General features: G+C 52.5%; 1 protein-coding gene across 4 annotated transcripts; it reads right to left on the bottom strand.

Annotated features, from left to right (window-relative positions):
* Positions 1–2,258: 2,258 nt before the first annotated feature.
* LOC133343912 (dimethylglycine dehydrogenase, mitochondrial-like) lies at positions 2,259–21,002 on the bottom strand. Of its 4 annotated transcripts, none has more exons than XM_061553914.1 (17): positions 20,900–21,002; positions 19,315–19,506; positions 16,841–17,015; positions 16,193–16,291; positions 14,816–14,980; positions 13,564–13,768; positions 12,187–12,435; positions 11,407–11,605; positions 11,049–11,218; positions 10,134–10,290; positions 9,388–9,553; positions 9,144–9,274; positions 8,442–8,659; positions 7,557–7,714; positions 6,075–6,134; positions 3,951–4,085; positions 2,259–3,291 (listed from the first exon to the last, which is right to left on the bottom strand). In XM_061553914.1, the coding sequence occupies exons 1-17, from the start codon at positions 20,992–20,994 to the stop codon at positions 3,082–3,084; spliced, it is 2,784 nt and encodes a 927-aa protein (XP_061409898.1). In that variant the 5' UTR covers positions 20,995–21,002; the 3' UTR covers positions 2,259–3,081. The 4 variants fall into 4 exon arrangements, with proteins under 4 accessions (XP_061409898.1, XP_061409901.1, XP_061409900.1 ...); XM_061553917.1 differs by lacking the exon at positions 20,900–21,002 and adding an exon at positions 19,835–20,096 and having other exon boundaries at positions 19,315–19,398; XM_061553916.1 differs by lacking the exon at positions 20,900–21,002 and adding an exon at positions 19,835–20,095.
* Positions 21,003–22,672: the final 1,670 nt, after the last annotated feature.

The raw sequence follows: 22,672 nt of genomic DNA, 5'->3' as shown, positions 1-22,672 counted from the left end.
GCGGGAGGGAGGAGACGGGGAGCCCAGAGGGACAGAACCGCCCAATGGAACCCTTCTCTCGTGGGAGCCGAGTGTCACCACGACGCCACCCTGCCGCTCTTTCTGTTCCACTTGTACTGGTTGGAACCCACTGGTTCCACCAGCCCACAGGGGATTATTGTGTCCGTCCGTTCATCGTGCAGGGAGGGGCTGGGTGGGGGGTGGGGCTGGGTGGGGAGGGGCTGGTCACCCCGTGGTGCCCTTATAAAACTCAACGTTTAACCTACTCACGCCGGCTTGTGCCCGCCCTCACAGTCGGCCACAGTTGCGGAATACACCACGCCGCCGTTGACCCTGGCCATTGACCGAGCAACTCAACGTTCCTACCAGCAGCTCCCTCTGCAGGACAATGTGTTCAATCAGACGCGACAGGTTCCTCTCCGGCTGCACTCCGCAGGGTTGACACTACTTGTGCTGTCCGTGTTGTTATACCCAGGTCCACGTTGCGCAATGCCAGCGTCTTGATGGCTGTGTAGTGACACAGCGCCGACTGCTGCCCAGCAGCGGCAACTGCGGTTGACAGCGCACACGCCGTCCACACGTGTGTGTGTCTCTACGTCTACACGCTGTGTGTGTGTCTGTCTCTACGTCTACACGCTGTGTGTGTCTGTCTCTACGTCTACACGCTGTGTGTGTGTCTGTCTCTACGTCTACACGCTGTGTGTGTCTGTCTCTACGTCTACACGCTGTGTGTGTCTGTCTCTACGCCCACACGCTGTGTGTGTCTGTCTCTACGTCCACACGCTGTGTGTGTCTGTCTCTACGTCTACACGCTGTGTGTGTCTGTCTCTACGTCTACACGCTGTGTGTGTCTGTCTCTACGTCTACACGCTGTGTGTGTCTGTCTCTACGTCTACACGCTGTGTGTGTCTGTCTCTACGTCTACACGCTGTGTGTGTCTGTCTCTACGTCTACACGCTGTGTGTGTGTCTGTCTCTACGTCTACACGCTGTGTGTGTCTGTCTCTACGTCTACACGCTGTGTGTGTCTGTCTCTACGTCTACACGCTGTGTGTGTCTGTCTCTACGTCCACACGCTGTGTGTGTCTGTCTCTACGTCTACACGCTGTGTGTGTGTCTGTCTCTACGTCTACACGCTGTGTGTGTCTGTCTCTACGTCTACACGCTGTGTGTGTCTGTCTCTACGTCTACACGCTGTGTGTGTCTGTCTCTACGTCTACACGCTGTGTCTGTCTCTACGTCTACACGCTGTGTGTGTCTACATCTACCTGGCGTGTGTCTCTACACCAGACATGGGCAAAGTACGGCCCCCGTTGGGCTTTTTAATCCGGCCCGCCGAACTTGTCCAAATATTATTAAATTAAATTTTACCTTCCTCCTGTAATGCCCCCGTTTCCCCATTAGATGGCGCACTTTGTGTAATTCAACAAAACAAACAAAACTTAACTCCCGAGTTCTCTCCGAATTTCACGAGTCCGTTCTAGACCCCACAGTAAAAAAAAAAAGTTTTAAGCACAGAAAACATAATTCAAGTTTGAAAAATCATTAATTATACAAACTTTTCAATAATTTCCTTCTTCACTTCGATTCAAATTTTCTTTAAAAACTTCTTCTCACCAACATAACCACTCATTACCACTTTCTCCGAAGGCAAGTTTGTAAAAGAATACATGGTACAGACAGCAGACATCTTGTGTCCGGAGATCAAAATCAAATTTGAAAAAGTCAGTTTATCACGCATGACTGTGACTCGCCGTGTGGAACTGACTGATAAAAATATAGCCAGTCAATTAAACAAAAAGTCTGATTCCTTTGAATTATATTCACTAGCACTGGATGAAAGTACGGACGTAAAATACACCCTCAGCTCATTATCCGTCGCCTCTCAGCCGTCGCCTCCTCCACCTCCACCACCACCACCTCTACCACCTCTACCACCACCTCCACCACCACCCACCACTACCCCTGTACGTCGCTTTGATTGACGTTTCGATATTCGTTGCCGCACCTTTCAGGAACGCATCCCCGACGTAAACCGGGGTATAAAACGTCTTAAATGTCAACGATTGGGTTCTAAAAAAGATAAATCGGTTTCTTTACACATCAACGTCCACGACCGTGCCCCGTGTGCATGCAGCATGCTCCCCAACCCGCGCAGTGGCAATGGCAGGACAGGAGGAGCAGCGTGGATGTGCGATGCATTATTCAAGATTCACATTTTATTTGAGCTTCCAAAACATGCTCTTTCATTTGGTTAGTTTGTTACGGCAAACGTTAACAGCTGTAAACATCCGCAAGTTTCTTGATATGTCTCTTATACATCCGTGTGTTGTGAAGAAGAGCATTTACCTTAAATGTAGTCTATTAAATAGTTTTCCTTTGGAGGTCACAGAGTCATTGGTGATGGTGTCGCGTTGTTTATCGTGCTTGTGCAATACACTGCCTATGCAGCGTCACCAAATCGGTTGAATATTTTAGCTGTCGTTTCAACTGCACTGCAAACTCGCCGAGAAATGCATTGACAAAGACCCTCTCTGAGTGTGCTTGAGTTGAAGCAGGCTCAGAGAGGATCTTTGTGACATCAGTTAGTCATCCCAACAGGCACCTTCGTGCCAGTTTTTTTACGTGTTTCTCATCAAGGGCATATCTCTCGTTCTCAATGACTTTCACGTTGTCTTTGTGTTATATTAGCCGAGTAATCGGTCCGTATCGCATTCCCAGGGGTACGTGAGAGGTGTGGTCGTTTGGCTCCTGGGTTACAGCACTGAGTTGGCATTGCTGAAATTTTGGATTCAAACCCAGCTTTCAGCCACCAATTACTCACTTAGGTTCTCAAGTCTGGCTAGTTGCGGTATTACTTAGCTGTGCTACACAAAACGAGGACAAAATCAGCTGTATTTTTGTTACTTAATTCAATCAGCTTATTCCAGCTCAGATAATACAAAAATATATTGACATCAAATACTTGATTTGTAACCAAGTATGGATTGAGAGGCTCACAGAAGTTATTTGTAAGAGAAGACATTTCTCGACACTAATAGTTTCAGATGGAAACCTCTTTGCCCGGGCGTGGGCGGCACGGTCAGGCTGCGTTGGCAGGCGGCTGCATGCGCTGGCGAGTGGGCTGGGTGAGCACCAGGGGCTCCTTGACCACCGTGGCCGGGTAGTTCTTGCCCAGGAGCTCCACCTCCACGTGCTGCCCCACCAAGCTCAGCTCCACAGGGACGTATGCAAACGCCACGCTGTGCCCCGCCGTGTAGCTGTAGGCCCCGGACGTTGTGTTGCCCACGACCTGCGTGGGACGAGAGGAAACGCCAACGCATCGTTGTCCGCGCTTGCTGTCCGCGTAGGCGCTGGTGCGTCATGAATTAATAACGTTTCTCGAGCGCCGAGTGGTGCGCACGCAAATGAGGGTTTCACATAAAAAATGTATGTAGTGATGTACTCACAACATACGTGTTAAATTATTGATCTATTATTTATTTATTTAAGGCTTCACCATCTGACTTACCGCATGAGATAAGAGAACATATTCTGTGGCCACACATGGAATGGCTCGTTTAATTGTAAATTGGCTGAAATGAAAATAAATGTAAAATCAGTTTGAGATAAAAAATTATCCCCTTGCCAGTGGGGAAGTGGTTTGAATCACGATAATCAGCAATCCCAATTGCATTCTACTGGGATGAATTACTGGACACAGCTCAGCAATGAGATGGAGTGGTGGCGCAGTGGTTTACGCATTGTAACACGAACACGGCAAACTGAGTTTGATTCCCGTTTACAACTAACACCAGTGGTGGGTGAAATCTGAACCAGTTTTGCTCACAGCATTCACCGACCCACGCTGATCTATGTGGTGAAGTATGGTCAAACAACCCTCATGAACAAGAGGCGTGGGGAGGCCTTCATTCAACAGTGGACTGGTGAAGAGATGTGCACCAAATTTACCTTGCCATTGCACCACACACTCTCATTCCCCTCCGGATCGATGTCATCGGTGTCCAGGGTGAGATACACCAGATGCCGTGTCAGCCCTTCCCTCTTGATCCTCTGCAGGGCTTCCTTGCCGATGAAATCCGCATCCTGTGGTGGACACGGCCAACAGAGGAAGGCATAACGACAACATTACTCATCAAAGTTGATTGCATAACGCCACCAAGTGTACGAGCTTAGCTGGGACAGAACCGTTTTCAGAGAGTCTGTTCCGTTGTTCCGAAGCATTTGCAATCATGTGGATTGTGTCCCAGTTTAAATTCTTCTCGCTTCGTGCTTGACTATTCATATGAGCAACGGGTGAGACTACTGAGTAGTGGGCGGAGTTGGAAGTGGAGTAGGCAGGGCCTAAGAGCAGCTGATGGGGCGACCGTCAGGTCGAGCCAGGCAGGAGGTCTCTGCCTGTGTGGGCGGCGCTAGTCCTTGGGTGGGAGTGGCCATGGCAAGTGGGCGGGGTTGACTGAAGGAGCTGCTACCAGCTCACCACGTGTCCGCATTGAGCCTCCTAGAAATATGGAAGCTTTGAGATGGGATCATGTTTAATTCAGAATTATAGTACTGTGCAAACTTTGCATTCCACTAGACCTAATTGGGAACACACATCGTATTTGGTAGAGTATTTTAAGGCTAGTGTTGCGATAGGGCATTCTGACAATTTGTAAACAGCAAGGCATACGGCAGTATAACATTTTTTTGGATGCATTTATATATTTTCAAAAACTGACATGTGCATGCAATATACTTAGGGAAAAGCAGTATATTAAATCTGGATACAAAGTAGAAAGCAAAGTATCGTGTGGTTGACATTTATCTGAGACATAATCTTGATGTATATATTTTATTTTCTAGAACACAATAGTTCACCTTGACAGACACCACTACCCCCACATGGCACACTTCGCAGGATCAAAAGCACAGGCACTGGAGCTCAGCCAGCGCTCTCCACGCAGCCTGCGCAGGGCACTGCCTAATGCACTTGACTCGCAATTGCAAAGTTGTAACTTCAAATCCATCGCCGGGGTCGACATAGTCCATCATCGCTCCAGGGCTGATACGATGTTTACTATCACATGGAAGTTCAATCTTGATTTGAAGCTTTCGTGACTGCAGGAATCCATACTCTTTGGTTCTTTCGGTAGTGATTTATTTTATTTTATACCTACGTGACTTTACTGAAAGAACCAAAGAGTATGACATGGAAGGTAGTTGACTTAAGGACTTGGCGCTTGTCATGGAAATGTGGAGTTTCCACTTTTGACCCAAGGCTGAAAAGGGTGATTTACTGCCATCTGTTCATGAGTACTGTAGTCGCAACCTATTGCACCAATATATGGACACGACCCGTTAAGACAGTGCAAATATGGTCTCATTCGCAAGGGTGTATCCTGGGTTAAATCAAAAGTTTGATTTAAATAACAAACAAGGAAACCAAAGCATCAACAACACGACTGGACAACGACAAAACGAGAAACTGGCATGGATTTGCCTATTTGAATACCATTAACACACATCGAGCAGGAAGACACGATATCCGGGCAGCTCGAGTTACTGTAAGTCATCATACACTCCAACAGGGCTAATATTCTCCTGGAATATGAGCTCAACGTAAAATTAGACTCATGATATCTCTGGCACCTTTTTGCCAATATCCAAAATGATGAAAATCACAATGGGTTTTACTCTATTCTATGGGTCTTTCGGTAAAGCCACGTAAATAGAAAAAATAAAAAAAATATCACGACGTTTCGATCGCAACACAAGCAATCGGCTTCTTCTCACCTGAAGACGACTGCTTTGCTTGTGTTGCGAGCGAAACGTCGTGATTTTAAAATTATTTTTCTATCTTCATGGCTTTACCGAAAGACCCTTAGAATATGTATTCCTGCTGTCACGAAAGCTTTAAGTCAAGGTTTTACTCTTTCCAGCAATTAAACAGGTGATAAGATGTTAAAACACCAAATAGAGACCTTTTGCAGGGCATCAAGTCTGCATTAACCACACATACTTATGTAAAACCTATTCTTAGACTAATGTTTTAAATAGCAATGGTCGATAATTACTGGGTGCCTCTCACTGTACCTTGTTCACTTTAATGAAGGGCTGAAGGCCTGCTTCAAATGGGTTTGTATCGCAGTTCATCTGAAAGACAACATTAGACACGTAGCAATGCATAGTTTAGACATGTGAAAAACTAATAATACTTCAAGCACGAGAGAGCCCTTGCAAATCAAAAAATCCACCATATTAATTTAGTTTCTGCACTTAATTGGGCTAAATTCCAGTTCTGATGATGATTGTTTTTTCTGTCATGCAAAGAACGATCTTATGTCAGAGTGCGAGATAAAGTGTGCCCTCTGATTTTTAAGCAATAATGACGTGACTTTACCGAAAGAACCAAGAAGAAGAATAATGACACTTGAAGGATTTTTCAGGTGCAATATTTTCAAAACGTCTTCTTCCAGCGGTCCTCTGACATTGGGGGGGGCATGTTGCTCTAAGATGACCTCATCTGTTCTTCATCTCGTGACATAATACAGAACACACAATCGAATTAAATTGTGGAGAGGGGAATACCAATAAACCTGCATTTCCATTTCTGACTATTCAAATCTTATAGAGAGTACCTAAAGTTAGCTGCTGTCCATGTCAAAGGCTCCCAGAGGCATGTCACCAGAGACTGTACGGATGAGGCCTAATGAGATCATAACCCGTCTACATTTGTCTTCTTGTTCCACTGCTGCCTGTTGGCATGGCCACATTTTCTCAACTCCAAGAGTTGGCGGTTTAAACGACAACACGGCCACACTTTCAATTCTTTTGAGATGGTGGTCTCTATAACGGTGAGAGCTTTTGAACGCGGAATGCTGCACACCTTTGTGCATTGTTTTATTTCTTACAACTCCATTACTGCGGAAATAATGCAAGATTTCTGTTTTTTGGTGAACAATACAGAAACAGTTCTGCCGCTGTTCATGCACTCAGAGTAAAAAATCAGTCATTTCTTCAAACGTCACTGCTACGGGTTCACAGCGGGGGTGGGGTCACCACGTGTGCTGGTTTGACCAGGATAGTCTAGCAATCATTGCTTCTGTGGGACAGAGGCAATGATTGCCAGACTATTCTGTGGGACAGAAGCGACTGTGACAACGCAGTGAACCCGTGCAGATGACACCTACAAGGTTCGTTAGAAAATTAAACGCTAACGTTTCTCCTCTGTGCTTTGACCCCCCCTCAGTGCCGCCCCACAATACAAGATCATAAACCCAACATCGGTAACCCCGGGTAGGTGGCACGTGATGACACGTGTCCAAAAGAATTCCAGGGGAACATTTCTGAGATACTGTTCATTCACGCTTGCCATTGACCACACATTTTAAACCACTGGGGTTTGACAGCAGCACGATGGGGCTGTTTTCACATTTGTGTATTGTCAGGGACCGCACCGCAGGGGCCGCACGAAAGGCCAATGGGGGTCACCAGTGGCGCGTGGGGCTTGCCAAGGGGGGCACTGCCACGGAGCACGGCGTGCGCGTCAGAGGTGGCCGTGTGCGCTCGCGGTACCTCGGCTCCCCAGGCGCGGAACGCTTTCTCCATTCGCAGAGAGTTCATGGCGTATGCCCCGAAATCCCCGATGCCAAACTCCCGGCCGGCCTCCATGAGCGCAGAGTAGATGGCGCCCGTGTCCTCGCGCTGGTGGTACAGCTCCCAGCCGAGCTCGCCTGCGCGTGGCCGTGCACAGGCCACGGTTCACAACCAGGAGCGCTTCGCTTACAACGCAACGCACGCCAATGTCACACGTGAAGCTATCGATGTGCTCTGGTTTAACTCTCGCTCCTAACAGATGTTAGCTGTGGTCCCGGGTTACCAGATTCATACAGTAGCTATTTCCTGGCCATTTAGCAGCCCAGCAGATTTGGGAGTTTTACAAATTTGTATGTGATACACCAACCGTTGCTTTGACGGTTCTGAATCACAGGCATACACAACCTTGCCCGATTGGGATGTGCAGCGTCTTGGGAAGACGTGGGTGACCTGGCGCCACGGTGGCGAGATGTTAACTACCTCGCCTGGTATACAGGAGGTCGTGGGTTCAATCCCAACTTTTATGCCTGTATATTGGAGTTTATGTGTCTCTCTCTCTCCCCGTGGTCGCGTGGATTTTTCTCCGGGTACTCTGGGTTTTCCCTCTACATTTATAATGAACGTGCATTTAAAGTATTTGCCATAAAATACATTTCCATGCAATAAGCCACTTCGTTGAGCTATCAATTTCGAAAAAAACCGACACAGCTCAGTAGGCTTTACTTGGTAAAATATAAAGATAATAATTTTAGTTTGGAATCTCCAAGGTGCTCAGACGACGCTGACGTGAAATTGGCCACACAATCCCGCGTGCGTGCGTGGGGCGTGCGTGGGGCGAGCGTGGGGCGAGGGCGCAAGCCCCACCGGTGTAGGAGATGCGCACGGCGGTGACGGCGCGGCCCGCCACGCGCACGGCGCGGCAGCGCAAGAAGCGGAAGGCGTCGTCGTCGAGGGCGGCGTCGGTGAGGCGCGCGAGCACGCGGCGCGACAGCGGCCCCGCCACGCCCAGCACGCCCATGTCGTCCGTCGCGTTCCGCACGCTCACCTCGAAGCCCCCCGCCGCCGCGTGCTCCTCTATCCAGCTGCGGTGCGCACGCACACGAAGGGCGCGCACTCGCTCGATCTGGACCGTACCGACTCAGCTTGAGCGTGAGGAGGGCGGCTGAGCTGAGAATTGACCAGTCCAGGGGTCGGCGACCAAAATAACAAGAAGAGACGTTTCGAGTTTGGTAAAAAAAAAATCGATATTCATCAAGAGCCCCGATGTATGTCAATACGAAACGGTGGTCCTGTGTGTGTGCAGTCGCACGATTCAGCAGAGCCAATCACACGTACGCAGGCCCTGCTCGTGGCCTAAGAATGCATGGCTGTGCTGTTATGGACATTATACATTAATTACGTGAACTCGTTGAGTGGAATTCGATGAACAGTCAACGGGTGAAGGTTCCCCCCACGCCAAGACGTCATTCAAGGCGAAACAATGAAGTCAGCCGTCTCCCTGCTCAAAGGATGCGCCACTGCCACGCGGACAGCGGTGCCGCGAGGGCCGCGAGGGCCCACGGCTACCGGAGGTCGTGCAGCTCGGAGCCGGAGCCTGTGACGAGCAGCATCTGCTGGGGGCCCACGTGGTTGAGGGTGAGCTCCCCGTACACGCAGCCGTCCGGAGTCACCAGGTGACTGATGTTCGTGTGGCCCTCCTGGTGCCAACAACACGCACTTTCAGCGGTGCTCGCGCACGCACACGCAGCAGCGCTCGCACGCACAGACACGCATCAGTGTCCACGCTGCTGCTGCTGCTGGTGCTGCTCACTTTGGGCAGGGCGTTGGCGAAGAGGCGGTCGGCGAGGCGAGTGGCGTCCTTCCCCGAGAGGAGGAACTTCCCGAACGGGGTCAGGTCGATGACCCCCACCGCCTCCATCACGAGGCGACACTCGCGGCCCACCGCCTCGAACCAGTTTGTGCGACGGAAGCTCGGCCTGCGGAGCCACGGGGGGGGGGGGGGGGGGGGGGTAATGTGTCACCTCGCCTGCGCCGTGCGCTCCCTCCACCTGAGCGTGCAGGCGGTGCAACTGCACCGGGGCCAACACCAACCACGCTCGCCTCTGCTCTGCTTGCGGCCCTGTGTGGTGATGCAACGACTCAGTCTCCCTCGATTCAGTGTGCCTCGGATACAATGCACCACCTACGTTCAAGGGTAGATGTATGTACGTATGTATGTTGAACTTCTTTCGTAACGTACATAGCCAACCGTGCTCATCGTAAGGGTGGGGGAAGGACAACAAGCTAACGCACGAAAAGCAGTTCTAAAGAAATTAGTTTTCAATCCAGAAAAGGGTGGGAATGGAACCCAGGAAGCTGTTGCACTCACCACTCTCACACCATTGCAATTGTATTAACTACCAAGCAGAGATCGATCCTCTCCTGGATGAAGGCCTCCCGCACCTCCCATTACTACGGTTAGCTACGTACGGTGCAAAAGAAGTTCAACGTACATACACCTGATAGGACTCGCCTGTACGACTACTCGCAGCACACACCTGCGCCGTGTGAACTCACCTGTACTCGGCCCGCTGGCCGGGCGGCGCGAACCAGTGCGGCTGCTCCCAGCCGGCGTGGAAGCCCATGGAGGCGCCCTTGTGGAGCAGCGCGTGGTAGACGCCGCTCACCCGCTGGGTGGGCCGCCCGGCGACTCGCTCCTCCTTCGGGTAGCCCACTGAGCACGGGGGGGTGGGGGCGGCGATCGCTGACGTGTGGAGGAGACAACTCCGGCGTCCCAAGCCTGCGTATTCTCCTAGTTCTTACAAAAATGTTTTACTTTAAAGGCAAAGAGGTTGCTGGCTCGCGCCATTGCCAGATGGAGCTCAAGAGAGCCGCCTCTAGCCTATAAGTTGTGGATTTCTTTAAATCAATTTGTAGTTGACAAGCAAATATTTAACTTATTTTACTCGCGTAGAGCACCTGGGGATGACCTCGTGAAGGTGCTGCATAGGCTCGATTTGTATTTTTCGACGCGAAAACCACTCCGTGTGTGGACACCTGGAGGCCAATTCACCGTCCGACCAGTGTGCTCCTTCAGCTCCCCAAAGGGGCCGTCCGGGGGATGACCGCTGCCGACCAGAGGGCCACAGGCGACGCGGTGGCCAGGGGATGTTAACTACCTCACCTGGTATACACGAGGTCGTGGGTTCGATCCCAACCCTGACATCTGCTTTATATTTGGAGTTTACGTGCCTCTCTCTCTCTCCTCGTGGTGGCGTGGATTTTTTTCCGAGCACATTTAGATTCCAAATGCTATTGAGAGTATTTGGCTGCTATGCATTTCCACGTAATAAACCACTTCATTGAGCTATCTTTTGTGGCCAGTGCGTTTCTGAAAAGAGTGAAATAGCTCACTGGGCCTTGCCTGGTAAGTAAAGAAAAAATAGTTTAGCAGTGACATTTTTGGAGAGATGCTCCGCGAGCGTCGCTCACCGATGTTATTGGCGCCGTACGACTCCCTGGCCTTGGCGAGCGCGTACTCCGGCGTGGTCCACTTCCCGAAGCGGTTGGGGTCCAGCTCGATGAGGTCGAAGGGGGGCTGCCCCTTCATGATCCAGTCGCTCAGGTATTTGCCAACGCCTCCCGCGTGGATGATCCCATAGCTGCAGCGCACAGACGCAGTAGTTGATCCCATAGCTTCAACGCAGATCACTGCAGCAGTCATTCATTTCTATTGAGAGCACGTTCGTCAAACAGCATTTCTCCCAGGTTGTGCACGAGTACGACCTTGCACGCACAGACACACAGACGCGCTCCGTCGCGCAAACCGAGACAAAGCCGAGCCGCTCACCCGAAGCCCACGGCGACCCAGTAGTTGGCGAGGCCCACGTGGGGCCCCAGCATGGGCAGCAGGTCGGGGGTGTAAGTGATGGGCCCGGCCACCACGCTCACGATCTCCGCCTTCTGCAGCACGGGCACCCGCTGCATGGCCGCCTCCACGTGCGGCATGATGCGCTCCAGGTCAGACTCGAACAGCTCCTTGCCGAAGTCTGTCAGGCGCGCACGACCGGGCGAGGGGTCGTGAATTCGGCACTCGCCGGGGCGACTCCGGCCGCGACGTGGCGTGCCGGAGGTGGCCCGCGGCGAGACGGGGCGCGTCCCGGCACGGAGGCCCGTACTGTACGTGCAAGCCTACGGCACGTGGGCCCGTACTGTACGCGCAAGTCTACGGCACGTGGGCCCGTACGTGACCCGCTACTTCTTCCGCTACTTCATGGCGCCGCGGTGCCGAGATGTTAACCGCGAGAGGTCGTGGGTTCCATCCTGACTCTGACGCCTGTACATTTGGAGTTTGCATGTTCTCCATGTGGTTGTGGACTTTTCTCTGGGTCCTCCGGTTTCTACCTCCACATTTACAATCAACATGCGTTAAAGAGTATATGGATCCCTTCTGAAAATAGCTATATAGCTCACTAGGCCTTTACCTGGAGAAATAAAAATAGGTTTTATTTATTTTTTCACAAAATGTCAAAGCCTGCTTGATCTCCTTTGCTCCGTGAGATTTTTTTTTACCGCCGTGCGGACACGGAGATGTAAATGTCGGGGCGCGGGACTCGCCACGATCGGTCACCTTTGGGCACGCCACTCTCGAGCCACTCCTCCTGGATCTTCATGCGCTCGGCGCTCTCGTAGGGGCCGAAGAGCAGCCCCTGGCGCTCCTGCCGCAGATAGTAGGAGCCCTCCAGGTCACGGATCACGGGCAGCTCCCGCGGGAGGGCGGCCACCTCGGGGATGGTGGCCGTCACCACGTACTGGTGGTGGATCGGCACCAGCGGGTGCTCCAGGCCCACCAGCCGCCCCACCTCCCGGGCCCAGAAACCTGAGAAGACAACAACCGCTCCGCTTCAACGCGTTGTCGCTCAGTAAACAAACGCGCGTTTGTAGGGGACTGAGAGACTTACGGAGCGGACGCAGGCCCACAGACACGGAGCGGGCACCGCTAAGATCCTGGGTTTGATCCCGGGTTTGAGCTGCCCGTGGATTGGCTGGGATGTTACATCTAGCAAGTTATTGGTCTCGGCCTCATTTCCAGTGACTGAATTAAAAGCTATTAAATTAAACATTAACGTGGCAATATTCCAGCTCATAGAATGAAGTAAGTAGAGATTGAATTGATTTGCAAGCAATGAACGTCTGTATAGCAGGGTTTGTTAGAAAGTGCAGCTCCCTGTTGTGGCTAAGAGAATAACTTGAAAAGATCTCTGAAGTAGTTTGGTGATGTAAACTTCTGCAGGCCCACCACTGTAAGAGTTGTGAGTGAACACAGAGCTCACAGCACATTTCAAATCAAGTTGGTACATTTCACCTGAAGACGATTGCTTGTATTGCGATCGAAACGTCGTGATTTTTTTTTCTATCTACGTGGCTTTACCGAAAGACCCAAAAAGTTTGGTAAAGGAGGTTTGCGTGTTTTGTTGTTGTTATGGGAGCGAGCACCATAATGGCACTCCATTGACATCGCTGTGACATCACTCCTCTGCAATGCAGTGATGTCTCTGGAGAACTCTGACAGAAGGCCCGATCTTAACTTTAAAATGCTTTTTTTCAGTTGTACAGATTCAAGCTCATGATAGACAGCTTACTATATGAAACTCCTGTTATCACAGTGAAACTCCTTTTATCCGCAAATCATTTATCCTCCCTTCTAGCCATGACCTTTAATTGATCTGGGAAAACTCCAATCAGCCGTTCACTTTTGCCGATTACAAATTTATCCTGTTATCTGAATTCATTCACGGGTAAGAGGTGCAACCCAGAAGCTTCAAAATCATCGTAAAGACGTCCAGATTTTCCCAGAGAGGATGAATCGCGTGACAAGTTCGTCCATTCTTCTGCGTTGGTCCACTAATGAGTGACGCTGCAGGGCCCTCTACTTGAGAGGCCATCGCCGGCCCCCCTGTACCTACGAGCTGTCAGCAGCAGCAGCGGCGGCGTTGGCAGTGGGCACCTGTGCAGTTGATGATCCTTCGAGCCCGTATGGTGCCGTGCGGCGTGTGCACGTCCCAGTGGCCTTGTGGTGTGGGCGTGAGGCCCGTGACGGGCGCCGGCTGGTAGATCCGGACGCCGCGCTGCCTCGCGCCGGCAGCCAGCGCCATGGTGAGGGAGTAGGGGTCAATGTGTCCGTCGCCTGGGTTGTAGATCCCCGCCAGGACCTGGGGCGACACGCACACAGACAACACAAAGATCCCCCGTAAAGCCTTAACAGACTGTTGGGGAAAGTGCTGTTGGTGAGTAGCACCTATGAAGGCCGGCACAGCACACGAGGGGGTGGGTGGCTAGTACCACGCTCGGCCGCCTTTGTCTCCCTAGTGGTGGTGTGTACACACCCCACCAGGTACTCACTTGAGGCTGAGTCAACCTAGGGGAGATGATGGCCCAGGGCAAGGAATGAGTGGAGGAAGAGGACTCGCAGAGTAGAGGCCCCACATGAGAGGGCCGATGCCAGCAATAGGAAAATAGATTGTGCACAACAACGATTGTTCAGTTTCATTTGGAAACTTATAAACAACAACAACAACAAGAAAGTAAGTCGGGCAGATTAATGCCTGGGCGATTCCAGGCTTCACAGACAAAATATCATTACTAACCTCAACACTGCAACCATCATTATCGTGCATGACGTGTGCTATAAAGAAGGGAAATTGCACATAACGTCGCTGATTTTATATATATATATAGTTTGCCCTTAAGGCAGTGTTATTGACGGGTGTGTTGAGTTTTTTTTATCATTTACAAAGTGCACGTTACACCGCAGGACCCAATGGCGTGTGAAATTGTCAATCCCGTCGCCTGAGACATTGCGGATGAAGAATGAACCCGCTCGCCCGGGGGAGCCCGGTGGCCACGCAATGGACTCCCGTGGGCGAGAGCGGCACCCCGTGCCACGGGATGGTGCCGCGTGACGGGGGCACCCCGTGCCACGTGACGGTACCGCGTGACGGGGGCACCCCGTGCCACGTGACGGTACCGCGTGACGTGGGCACCCCGTGCCACGGGATGGTGCCGCGTGACGGGGGCACCCCGTGCCACGTGACGGTACCGCGTGACGGGGGCACCCCGTGCCACGTGACGGTGCCGCGTGACGTGGGCACCCCGTGCCACGGGATGGTGCTGCGTGACGTGGGCACCCCGTGCCACGTGACGGTACCGCGTGACGGGGGCACCCCGTGCCACGGGACGTGGCACCCCGAGCGCAGCACCTGGTCCATGTTGAGGAGGGGAAAGAGCTCCTGGATCTTGTCGGGCCCGATGAGGCTCTGGGGCGTCACGTTCCAGCGCGCGCGCGTCATCTGGTAGTGGAACTCGTCGACCCGCTCTGGAGTGGTGGCCAGGCGGATGCTGCCGGGCTGGTGGAACCCCACCGCCTGCCGACACGGACGGGGGTGCGGTTGAGGCCACCGTCACAGACGAGCTCTGCGCTAGGAGGAGCATCGCCACCGATCAGCGACAGGCAGCCGTGTGTGCCGTACCCGTCACCTGCCCACAATGATTTGACGTTGCGCATTATAGAGGAATGTGTCGAACGAAGACCCGTGTCTAGCAGAGCAGGTCCTTGCCTATAAACGTCGGCGCAGTTTACCAGCATTGATTCAAGCGAGCCTGACAATGCTGGTGAAGAATTCTGCTGGTGAGGCACTCTGCTGATGAGGCACTGGATGTCGAGAGTGGTGCAGAGTTTAGCTCGAACTGAAGCAATGCTGCTGGAAAAAAATTCCTCCCAGAAGGCCGTGTGGCTGATGGGATGTGTTGTTATGTAGAGAGACAGATTTGTAAATGAGGCGTATTGTCTGCTTATTTATTTTGTCACTTATATTCTCCACAACGACGCTCATGATTAATTTGAGTTTCATAAAGATATGTGTTTTGGATCTCAACAAACACATTTTACAGACTAAAGTGTGTAGTTCTAATGCGTTGTGGTGTTAACGGCCAGGGTGGCGGTGTGCGGCGAGCCCTCTCGGCAGGCCGACCAACCGTCACCACCTGGGTGGGCCACGGGTCCACCCAAGACGCAAGTCGCCGTTGCAACATTCCGCCGACTGCAGCGCCTCTGGTGGCTGCAGTGGTCACGTGAAACAATTACACGAAACATGCGAATCTTAAATAATAATTATATCGGCGGCTGTAAACTTACACACGATAAGCCACTTCGTGGGGTTATCATTTGTGGCCAGGTCACTTCTGAAAAATAACGTATAGCTTAGTGGGTCGTAAAAAAGAGTTTAGTTTTCGTTAGTTTTTTTATTTATAGTGCTTTGCTTCCCTTTCCTATACTTTCCATTGCTATCGGTTTTTTTTATTGTTGTAAATTTCTGAACCGCCCCTACTGGACAAATGTGAATCAAAGAGCTTCACAGCTAATCGGATTTCTCCATGGTAAATAAAGATTCCAATTCCGATTCAACTCCGATGCACGTATCCCGAGCGTCAGGGCGAGTTCCACGTAGCTGCATCGATTCGCCGTCGCGTGCCTCGTGCACAGAGAGGGCTCACGTCGCTTTGCCCCGCACGACGTCGCACCGCGTGCGATGCGCCTTCGTGGCCGTGTGGTTCGGGGGGGGGGGGGGGGTGCACACCTGTCCTGTTTCCCTCTCGAGCTGCTCGTACAGCTTGATGCTGTAGTGGTGGATCTTCTTCAGGTTGATGCCAGGGTGGAAGTACGTCGTCAGTCCTGCCTACATAACAGATCGGAACATAAAAAAGACAAAGCTAGCCTTTAACAGGCGGTTGGGGCAAGTGCTGTTAGCGAGCACCTATGATGGCTGGCACAGCACACGAGGGGGTGGGGTGGCCAGCACCACGGCCGGCCGCCTTTGTCTCCCGAGTGGCGATGTTTACACACTGCACCAGGTACTCATTTGAGGCCGAGTCGACCTAGCGGAGGCTCAGGATTGGTTCAGATATTCGTCTCTGATGTTTCCCTCCACATTTAGAAACATGCGTTTAGAGTATTCGGCTGTTATACATTGCTACGTGATAAGCCACTTTGTTGAGCTATCATTTGTGGTCAAGCCCCTTCTGAAAATGAGCTACATCGCTCAGTGGGCCGTACCTGCTAAAATGAAAACTAAGTTTAGTTTATAGAACTCGGGCGTCGGGTTCGTCGCACAGTGCACTACCCACTCCACTCGGAACTTAGCACAAGGGATCAATCCCAAACAGGCGGCGACTCCCGGCTTCGGGATGCGTGGCCGAGGCAAGGGGCTTTGCCTGCCCTGACCGACCGCGTGCCACGTGGAGCCGGCCGTGAGCTCCGACTTCTCCAGCAGAACGACGCCGCTGGCCCCGGCACGCGCCAGGTGGTAGGCCACGCTGACTCCCACGCAGCCGCCTCCGATCACCACCGTCTCGGCGCTGTCCTGCACGCTGCTGCTACTGCTCAGCGGAGTGGAGGCCGCGCTGGGGACGGGCGGGACGAGTGAGAGGACAGGCAGCACGAGTGTGAGATGGTGCTGGACGTGTGTTGAACGTCTTTCGCACCGTACGTAGCCAACCGTACTCATCGGAGGTGCGTGGGAAGGACAACAAACTAAACATAAAAAGCAGTTCTAAAGAAATTAGTTTTCAATAAAAATGTAAAAGTGCGTAGCTCCAGCGGCGTCCATATATCAGAAGGAAGAGCGTTCCAGACGGCCGCAGAAGCGCATCTGAAAGCGCGCGACGCAGTGACCGTCTTTGTTCGATGGCCGAGCCAAACGACAAAGTGATGGTGCAGCAGAAGAATTTCAACCAGCTCGGGACAATTGCGCAAAACAATTTATATTCACACAGGGCTCTTTACGCAGAGCCCGTGATTGTAATCTCCCTGCCGGCTAGATTGCAACGTCACAGGTGGAACAACAAGACGTTGCATATTCTCCAACGCCTCGATGTCCATTGGGTGAAGGTCCCGCAGATGCTTACGAGTTCTCCCCTCGCTCGAGCAATCACGGCGTCGCTGCCGGCCCGGTGCGTCCCCTTCGCTGGAACGGTTCCAATGTTGGCATCGAATTCAACTCGGTGGTCATTTTCAGTCTGCGGAGCGCAATGTCCTACCAGGACATTGCTATTGCTGCAGTGGCTCCAGGCCAGACTGCCGTGCGGTGGTTGGGACCGGATCAGACCGGAGACCTCACACACGCACGCGGCCTGCGGCCGGTGTTGTTGCTGCCGCGGGCTGCACATGAGTCGCATGAGATGTCCTCACAAGGCCATTGCACCGTGACGGGTCACCGAGAGCCATATTTTTATTTGGCTAAGTGTTTACTGATTAACGATGCTATCTTTAAAGTTTACAATGCGGCCTTACTTGTGTCAACAAAACAAACAGGGGAGAGGAGAACAGCGGAGCGTCACGGGTGCCACGGCAAAGTGAAATTCACCAAAAATAAACACCGCGGGGCCTTTGCCATTGGGTGTCGGTGCTGTGACCTCAATGCAGACGTGTACAGAGCGTGCGCCTTTTGTGTCTTTCTGAATCTGCGGGGCTCTGTGGACAGCAGTCCGAGCCGTTGATGCCCTCTCTCTACGAGTAACGCCAATTACAAACCTCACAAAAACCACGATTCTCACTTTTGTTTGCTCTCCAATCCACCTGTTCCTCTGTTTTGTCAACGCAGTGTCACTTTCGTATGCTTCTTAGAACGCTTTCATTTATTTATACTTTCAACCGTTTCCCATTTTCTTCATTAGCGTCCATGACGAATTCATTTTAAAGACAATATATTCGTACGAATGTAGTTAATTTGATATTCGTATCGTTCTTACAGCGCACGGCTATCACACGTGCGTTGTGTCTTTTGCAGACAGTCGGCAGTAGTTTCACACAAAAGGTGATGTTGCTTGTGTAATTCCGATTAAGTAATTCGAAGGTTATTTTCCAAATGTTGCTGTCACACAATGGCCTCCTCTTTTTAATGACGTTACGGGGTATTTAACGTCCACTGTGCGAGTGAAGCAGACGGCGCGTGCTATTTTACGGTCAATATGCACCGCAGTACTAACCAGGGTGGCCTGCCGGATTCGGACCACAAACCTATGCCACAACAAGGGCCGAACCCCGCCGGGCCGTGTCACCACCGTCCCATAGGAATATTTATATTTTTTTCTACAGGGGCTAAAATTAACGCAGTGGTGGATTACGGGCATGGGCAGAAGCAGTTCAGGGTGCGACATTGGTGAGCGCAAAATCTCCCGTGAAGTTGTATGGAGCGCGCGAGTTTGACACTGCAGAGACATCCCGCAGAGCTCCCACGTTGCGCAGAGGAGATGTTTCAGAGACCACAGAGCTCCCACGGTGGGACTGGCGCCTCTCACTCGTTACCGGACTGCAGGGGCAAGTGGTGTGAGCGAGTAGCGCCTAGCCAGGTCGTCACGGCTCTGCGCGTGACACGCACACGCACGCACCTGGAACTCTGCGCGTGACACACGCACACACACACACACCTGGAACTCTGCGCGTGACACGCACACACCTGGAACTCTGCGCGTGACACGCACACGCACGCACCTGGAATTCTGCACGTGACACGCACACGCACGCACCTGGAACTCTGCACGTGACACGCACACGCACGCACCTGTAACTCTGCGTGTGACACGCACACACACACGCACCTGGGGCTCTGCGTGTGACACGCGCACACGCACGCACCTGGGGCTCTGCGCGTGACACACGCACGCGCCTGGAACTCTGCGCGTGACACGCACACGCACGCACCTGGAACTCTGCATCTGCCGCACTGGAGTCGAGCCAAGGACCCGTGCGGACCCCGACGCGCCCAGCAGCAGCCGTCGCAGCATTCTGAGGAAGACAAAGGCGCGCGGGGCGGCTCGAAGTTCACGCGAGTGCGGTCGACCCGGGTGGAGAAGATACCCGGGGAGAAGAGGCCCCACCGAGAGCAGCGAGTTCCTGGAAGAGCCGAGAACGGCAGGGGGAGACACGGAGAGGGGGAGACGGCGAGGAGACACCAGAGGAGAGGAGAGACGCGAGATGAGAAGGAGGAGGATGACCTCGGGAGAGAGGAGGCCACGGGGGCGAGGAGGAGGGTCGACTAAGGAGGTGAAGTTGACGAGTCACCGAGTCGCCTGTGGAGGCAACGATCGTCGCGTGTTGCGTGGCTGTCGTCTCTCGCCTGCTCGCATCACAAGCGCGGTGGCATCGCACACGTTGAGAGCGAGGGACAATGATTAACCAGTGACAGTGGTTGAGTCCTAACTATCTAAACATGCTTGCGTACGTTTTAGCTTGCGAGGATGACGACGACGACGATGATACTGGCGGGCGTTGTGACAATGGTGTCGGTTTAAAACGAATGAGCTCAGAGGGAGGGGAATGAGCGTATCAGGTGTGTGATTCATCTGCGTAATTAACATGCCCATGGCGTTCACGCGTCGGATTGTTGCGCTATATTGCAATGAACCCCTCCACACAGACGCTCCGCCGACAGCCACCGACGAAGACGAACCCCTCTCCTCGAGAATCCCGGGATTTAGACGCGACTGCGGGGTTGCCCAAACTCCAGCACTCGCGACCCACCACGCGACCCACGCCTTTCCGCGTTTACCAATTTACTCACCATTCCAATCAAGTCGTGTTACGCTGCGCGCGCCCGATGATTGTTAAACACGTCCCGCGTGAAGCGCTAAGCATCAAACACCGTCAGTGTCACGCGCACACACACACACGCACACACACCCGTGCACACACACTCGTGCACACACACACGTGCACACACGCACACACACGCACACACACCCGTGCACACACGCGTGCGCACACTGCAAGCTCATTCTTAACGCGAATCGGCTCCATTCACGCATAAAGCGTCAATTTCTCAGCGCGGCACGTGGGACGTGCTTAACAATCATCGGGCGCGTGCAGCGTGAAACAAGTGCATTTGTATTTGAATGGCGAGTAGATTGGTGAACGCGGATAGAGGTAGCGTAGCGTGTCGCGAGGAGCGGCGTTTGGGAAAGTCTGCGCTTGGGTGTCCAGGTTCACAGCTTCTATCTTACAGATGCACACACACGTGCACACACACACACGTGCACACACACACGTGCACACACACGTGCACACACACACGTGCACACACACACGTGCACACACACGTGCACACACACACGTGCACACACACGTGCACACACACGTGCACACACACACGTGCAAAGCGATAGCAAGACGATACAGAAGACATCGATGAATGATCTGCTTCAGTGCTGTGTTGCTTATCGTCTCCACAACGACGCTTGCGATGTGTTGTGTATGATGAGGTTTTGGCTATAAACATCTTGCAGTTCACCAGCAAGCTTGAGTCGGCGGATGATGAGACGCTGAATGCCAAAACTGGTTCAGAGTGAACCTTGACTTTAAGCTTTCGTGACTGCAGGAATTCATATTCTTTGGGTCGTTCGGTAAAGTCGTGGTGGTGGCGAGGGTGACGACGACGCTGCGGATGTCCTCTGAGCGGTCTCGGGCTCCAAGCCTCCAAGCGCGCCGCCAATCAGACGCGGCGCGCGCGGGGCACACCCCCTCTCCCCTCTTCCCCCTCCCCCCTCTTCCCCCTCCCCCCCTCCTCCCCCCTCCTACTTCCCCTCCCCCTCCTCCTCCCTTCCTCCTCCCCTCCTCCCCCCTCTTCCTCCCCTCCTCCTCCCCTCCTCCCCCCTCCTCCCCTCCCCCTCCTCCTCCCCTCCTCCCCCTCCTCCCCCCTCCCCCTCCTCCCCCCTCCTCCCCCCTCCCCCTCCTCCCCCTCCCCCCTCCTCCCTCCCCCTCCTCCCCCCTTTTCCTCCCCCCTCCTCCTCCCCCTCCTCCCCCTCCTCCCCCCCTCCTCTCCCTGCTGCTCTCCCTCGGAAAGCTCCTGACGAGGCTGAAATTCATTGATCGACTTGCGAGGGTGGAGGGGGGGGCACGTCTATGTTGTACACACACACACGAATACACGTGGCAATACAATAAAATCAGACGAGTCATGGTGACATAAAACAAAACATCACCGGTAATATTGTTGCCCTCCCACCGTACCTCCCATTAGCACGGTTGGCTACGTACGGTGCGAAAGAAGTTCAACGTACACACATTGCTGTTTAACACCTTAGCAGCCGCGAGGTCAGTGATGAGGGTGATGATGAAGTTGTTGTTCTGAGATGGCGGAAAGAAATCGTGGCGACGATGTTTAGGGATGATAAAGGTGATGCTTGATGATGATGATGATTTCATAATGTTACGACCATGTTTGTAATGCCGTATGAAATGCTTTGAGAATGATGATGATAGAATGAAAGCGATGGTTATGATGTGAGAATGATGGTGGCGATGTGACAATCATCTAAAGGTGTACATATATAATAACTAGCCTTACTACCCGGCTTCGCCCGGGACTTAGATTCACCACGCCCGGCCGCCTTTGTCTCCCCAATGGCGATGTTCACACACCACACCAGTTACTCGTTTGAGGCTGAGTCGACCTAGGGGAAGCCCAGGACCGGTTAAAATAATCGTCACCGGTGGTGGCTGTGAGCGGGAATGGGGGTTCGTAGCGCGGCGCGCTACCCGCTACACGACAATGCGTTACGCTTCCACGTGCGCGGGTCACGTGACAGATACGACGTCACAGCTCACTTGCCGTGCAAAATAAATGCATTATTGAGCCCCCCCCCCCCCCCCCAACAAAAGTGTATTTTAATAATGTTTGCATGGTGTACAGTCTGGAAAGTACCCACATGGCAAATTTCAAGTTCGTTGCATGTCGGGAAGTACGCTAAACAATTTGAACAGACACACATAATCACACATTTCGATTTAAAGCTTTCGTGACTGCAGGGTTTAATCTTCTTGGTTCTTTCGGTAAAGTCACGTAGAAGGGAAATAATAAAATAATACAAATAAAACATAATAAATACAATTCTCACGACGTTTCGGCCACAACGCAAGCAGCCGTCCTCAGGCGAAGAACAGGGCTGTCGGAAAGACAGCGTCCGAATGAACACCACCAAGCTTGGCAGCGTATATTTAAGCTGGGTTAGAGGAGGAGAGCGCCTTGACAAAGGATATTACATATCAAGAGAGTAATTTAGCA

The sequence above is a fragment of the Lethenteron reissneri genome, chromosome 18 (genome assembly GCF_015708825.2).
Source record: "Lethenteron reissneri isolate LAM-NWPU_2019-01 chromosome 18, ASM1570882v1, whole genome shotgun sequence".
NCBI lineage: Eukaryota > Metazoa > Chordata > Hyperoartia > Petromyzontiformes > Petromyzontidae > Lethenteron > Lethenteron reissneri.
This window is presented reverse-complemented; position numbering and strand designations above follow the sequence as displayed.

What these genes read in the sequence shown, in the direction of transcription:
- LOC133343912 (XM_061553914.1), bottom strand. Translation starts at nt 20,994, where the DNA reads ATGAATTCCTGCAGTCACGAAAGCTTAAAGTCAAGGTTCACTCTGAAC. An exon ending in TCGCCAACGCCCTGCCCAAA is followed by an intron (nt 9,275 to 9,387) that starts GTGAGCAGCACC and finishes TGTTGGCACCAG; the next exon opens with GAGGGCCACACGAACATCAG. An exon ending in CCTTCATTAAAGTGAACAAG is followed by an intron (nt 4,086 to 6,074) that starts GTACAGTGAGAG and finishes TGTCCACCACAG; the next exon opens with GATGCGGATTTCATCGGCAA.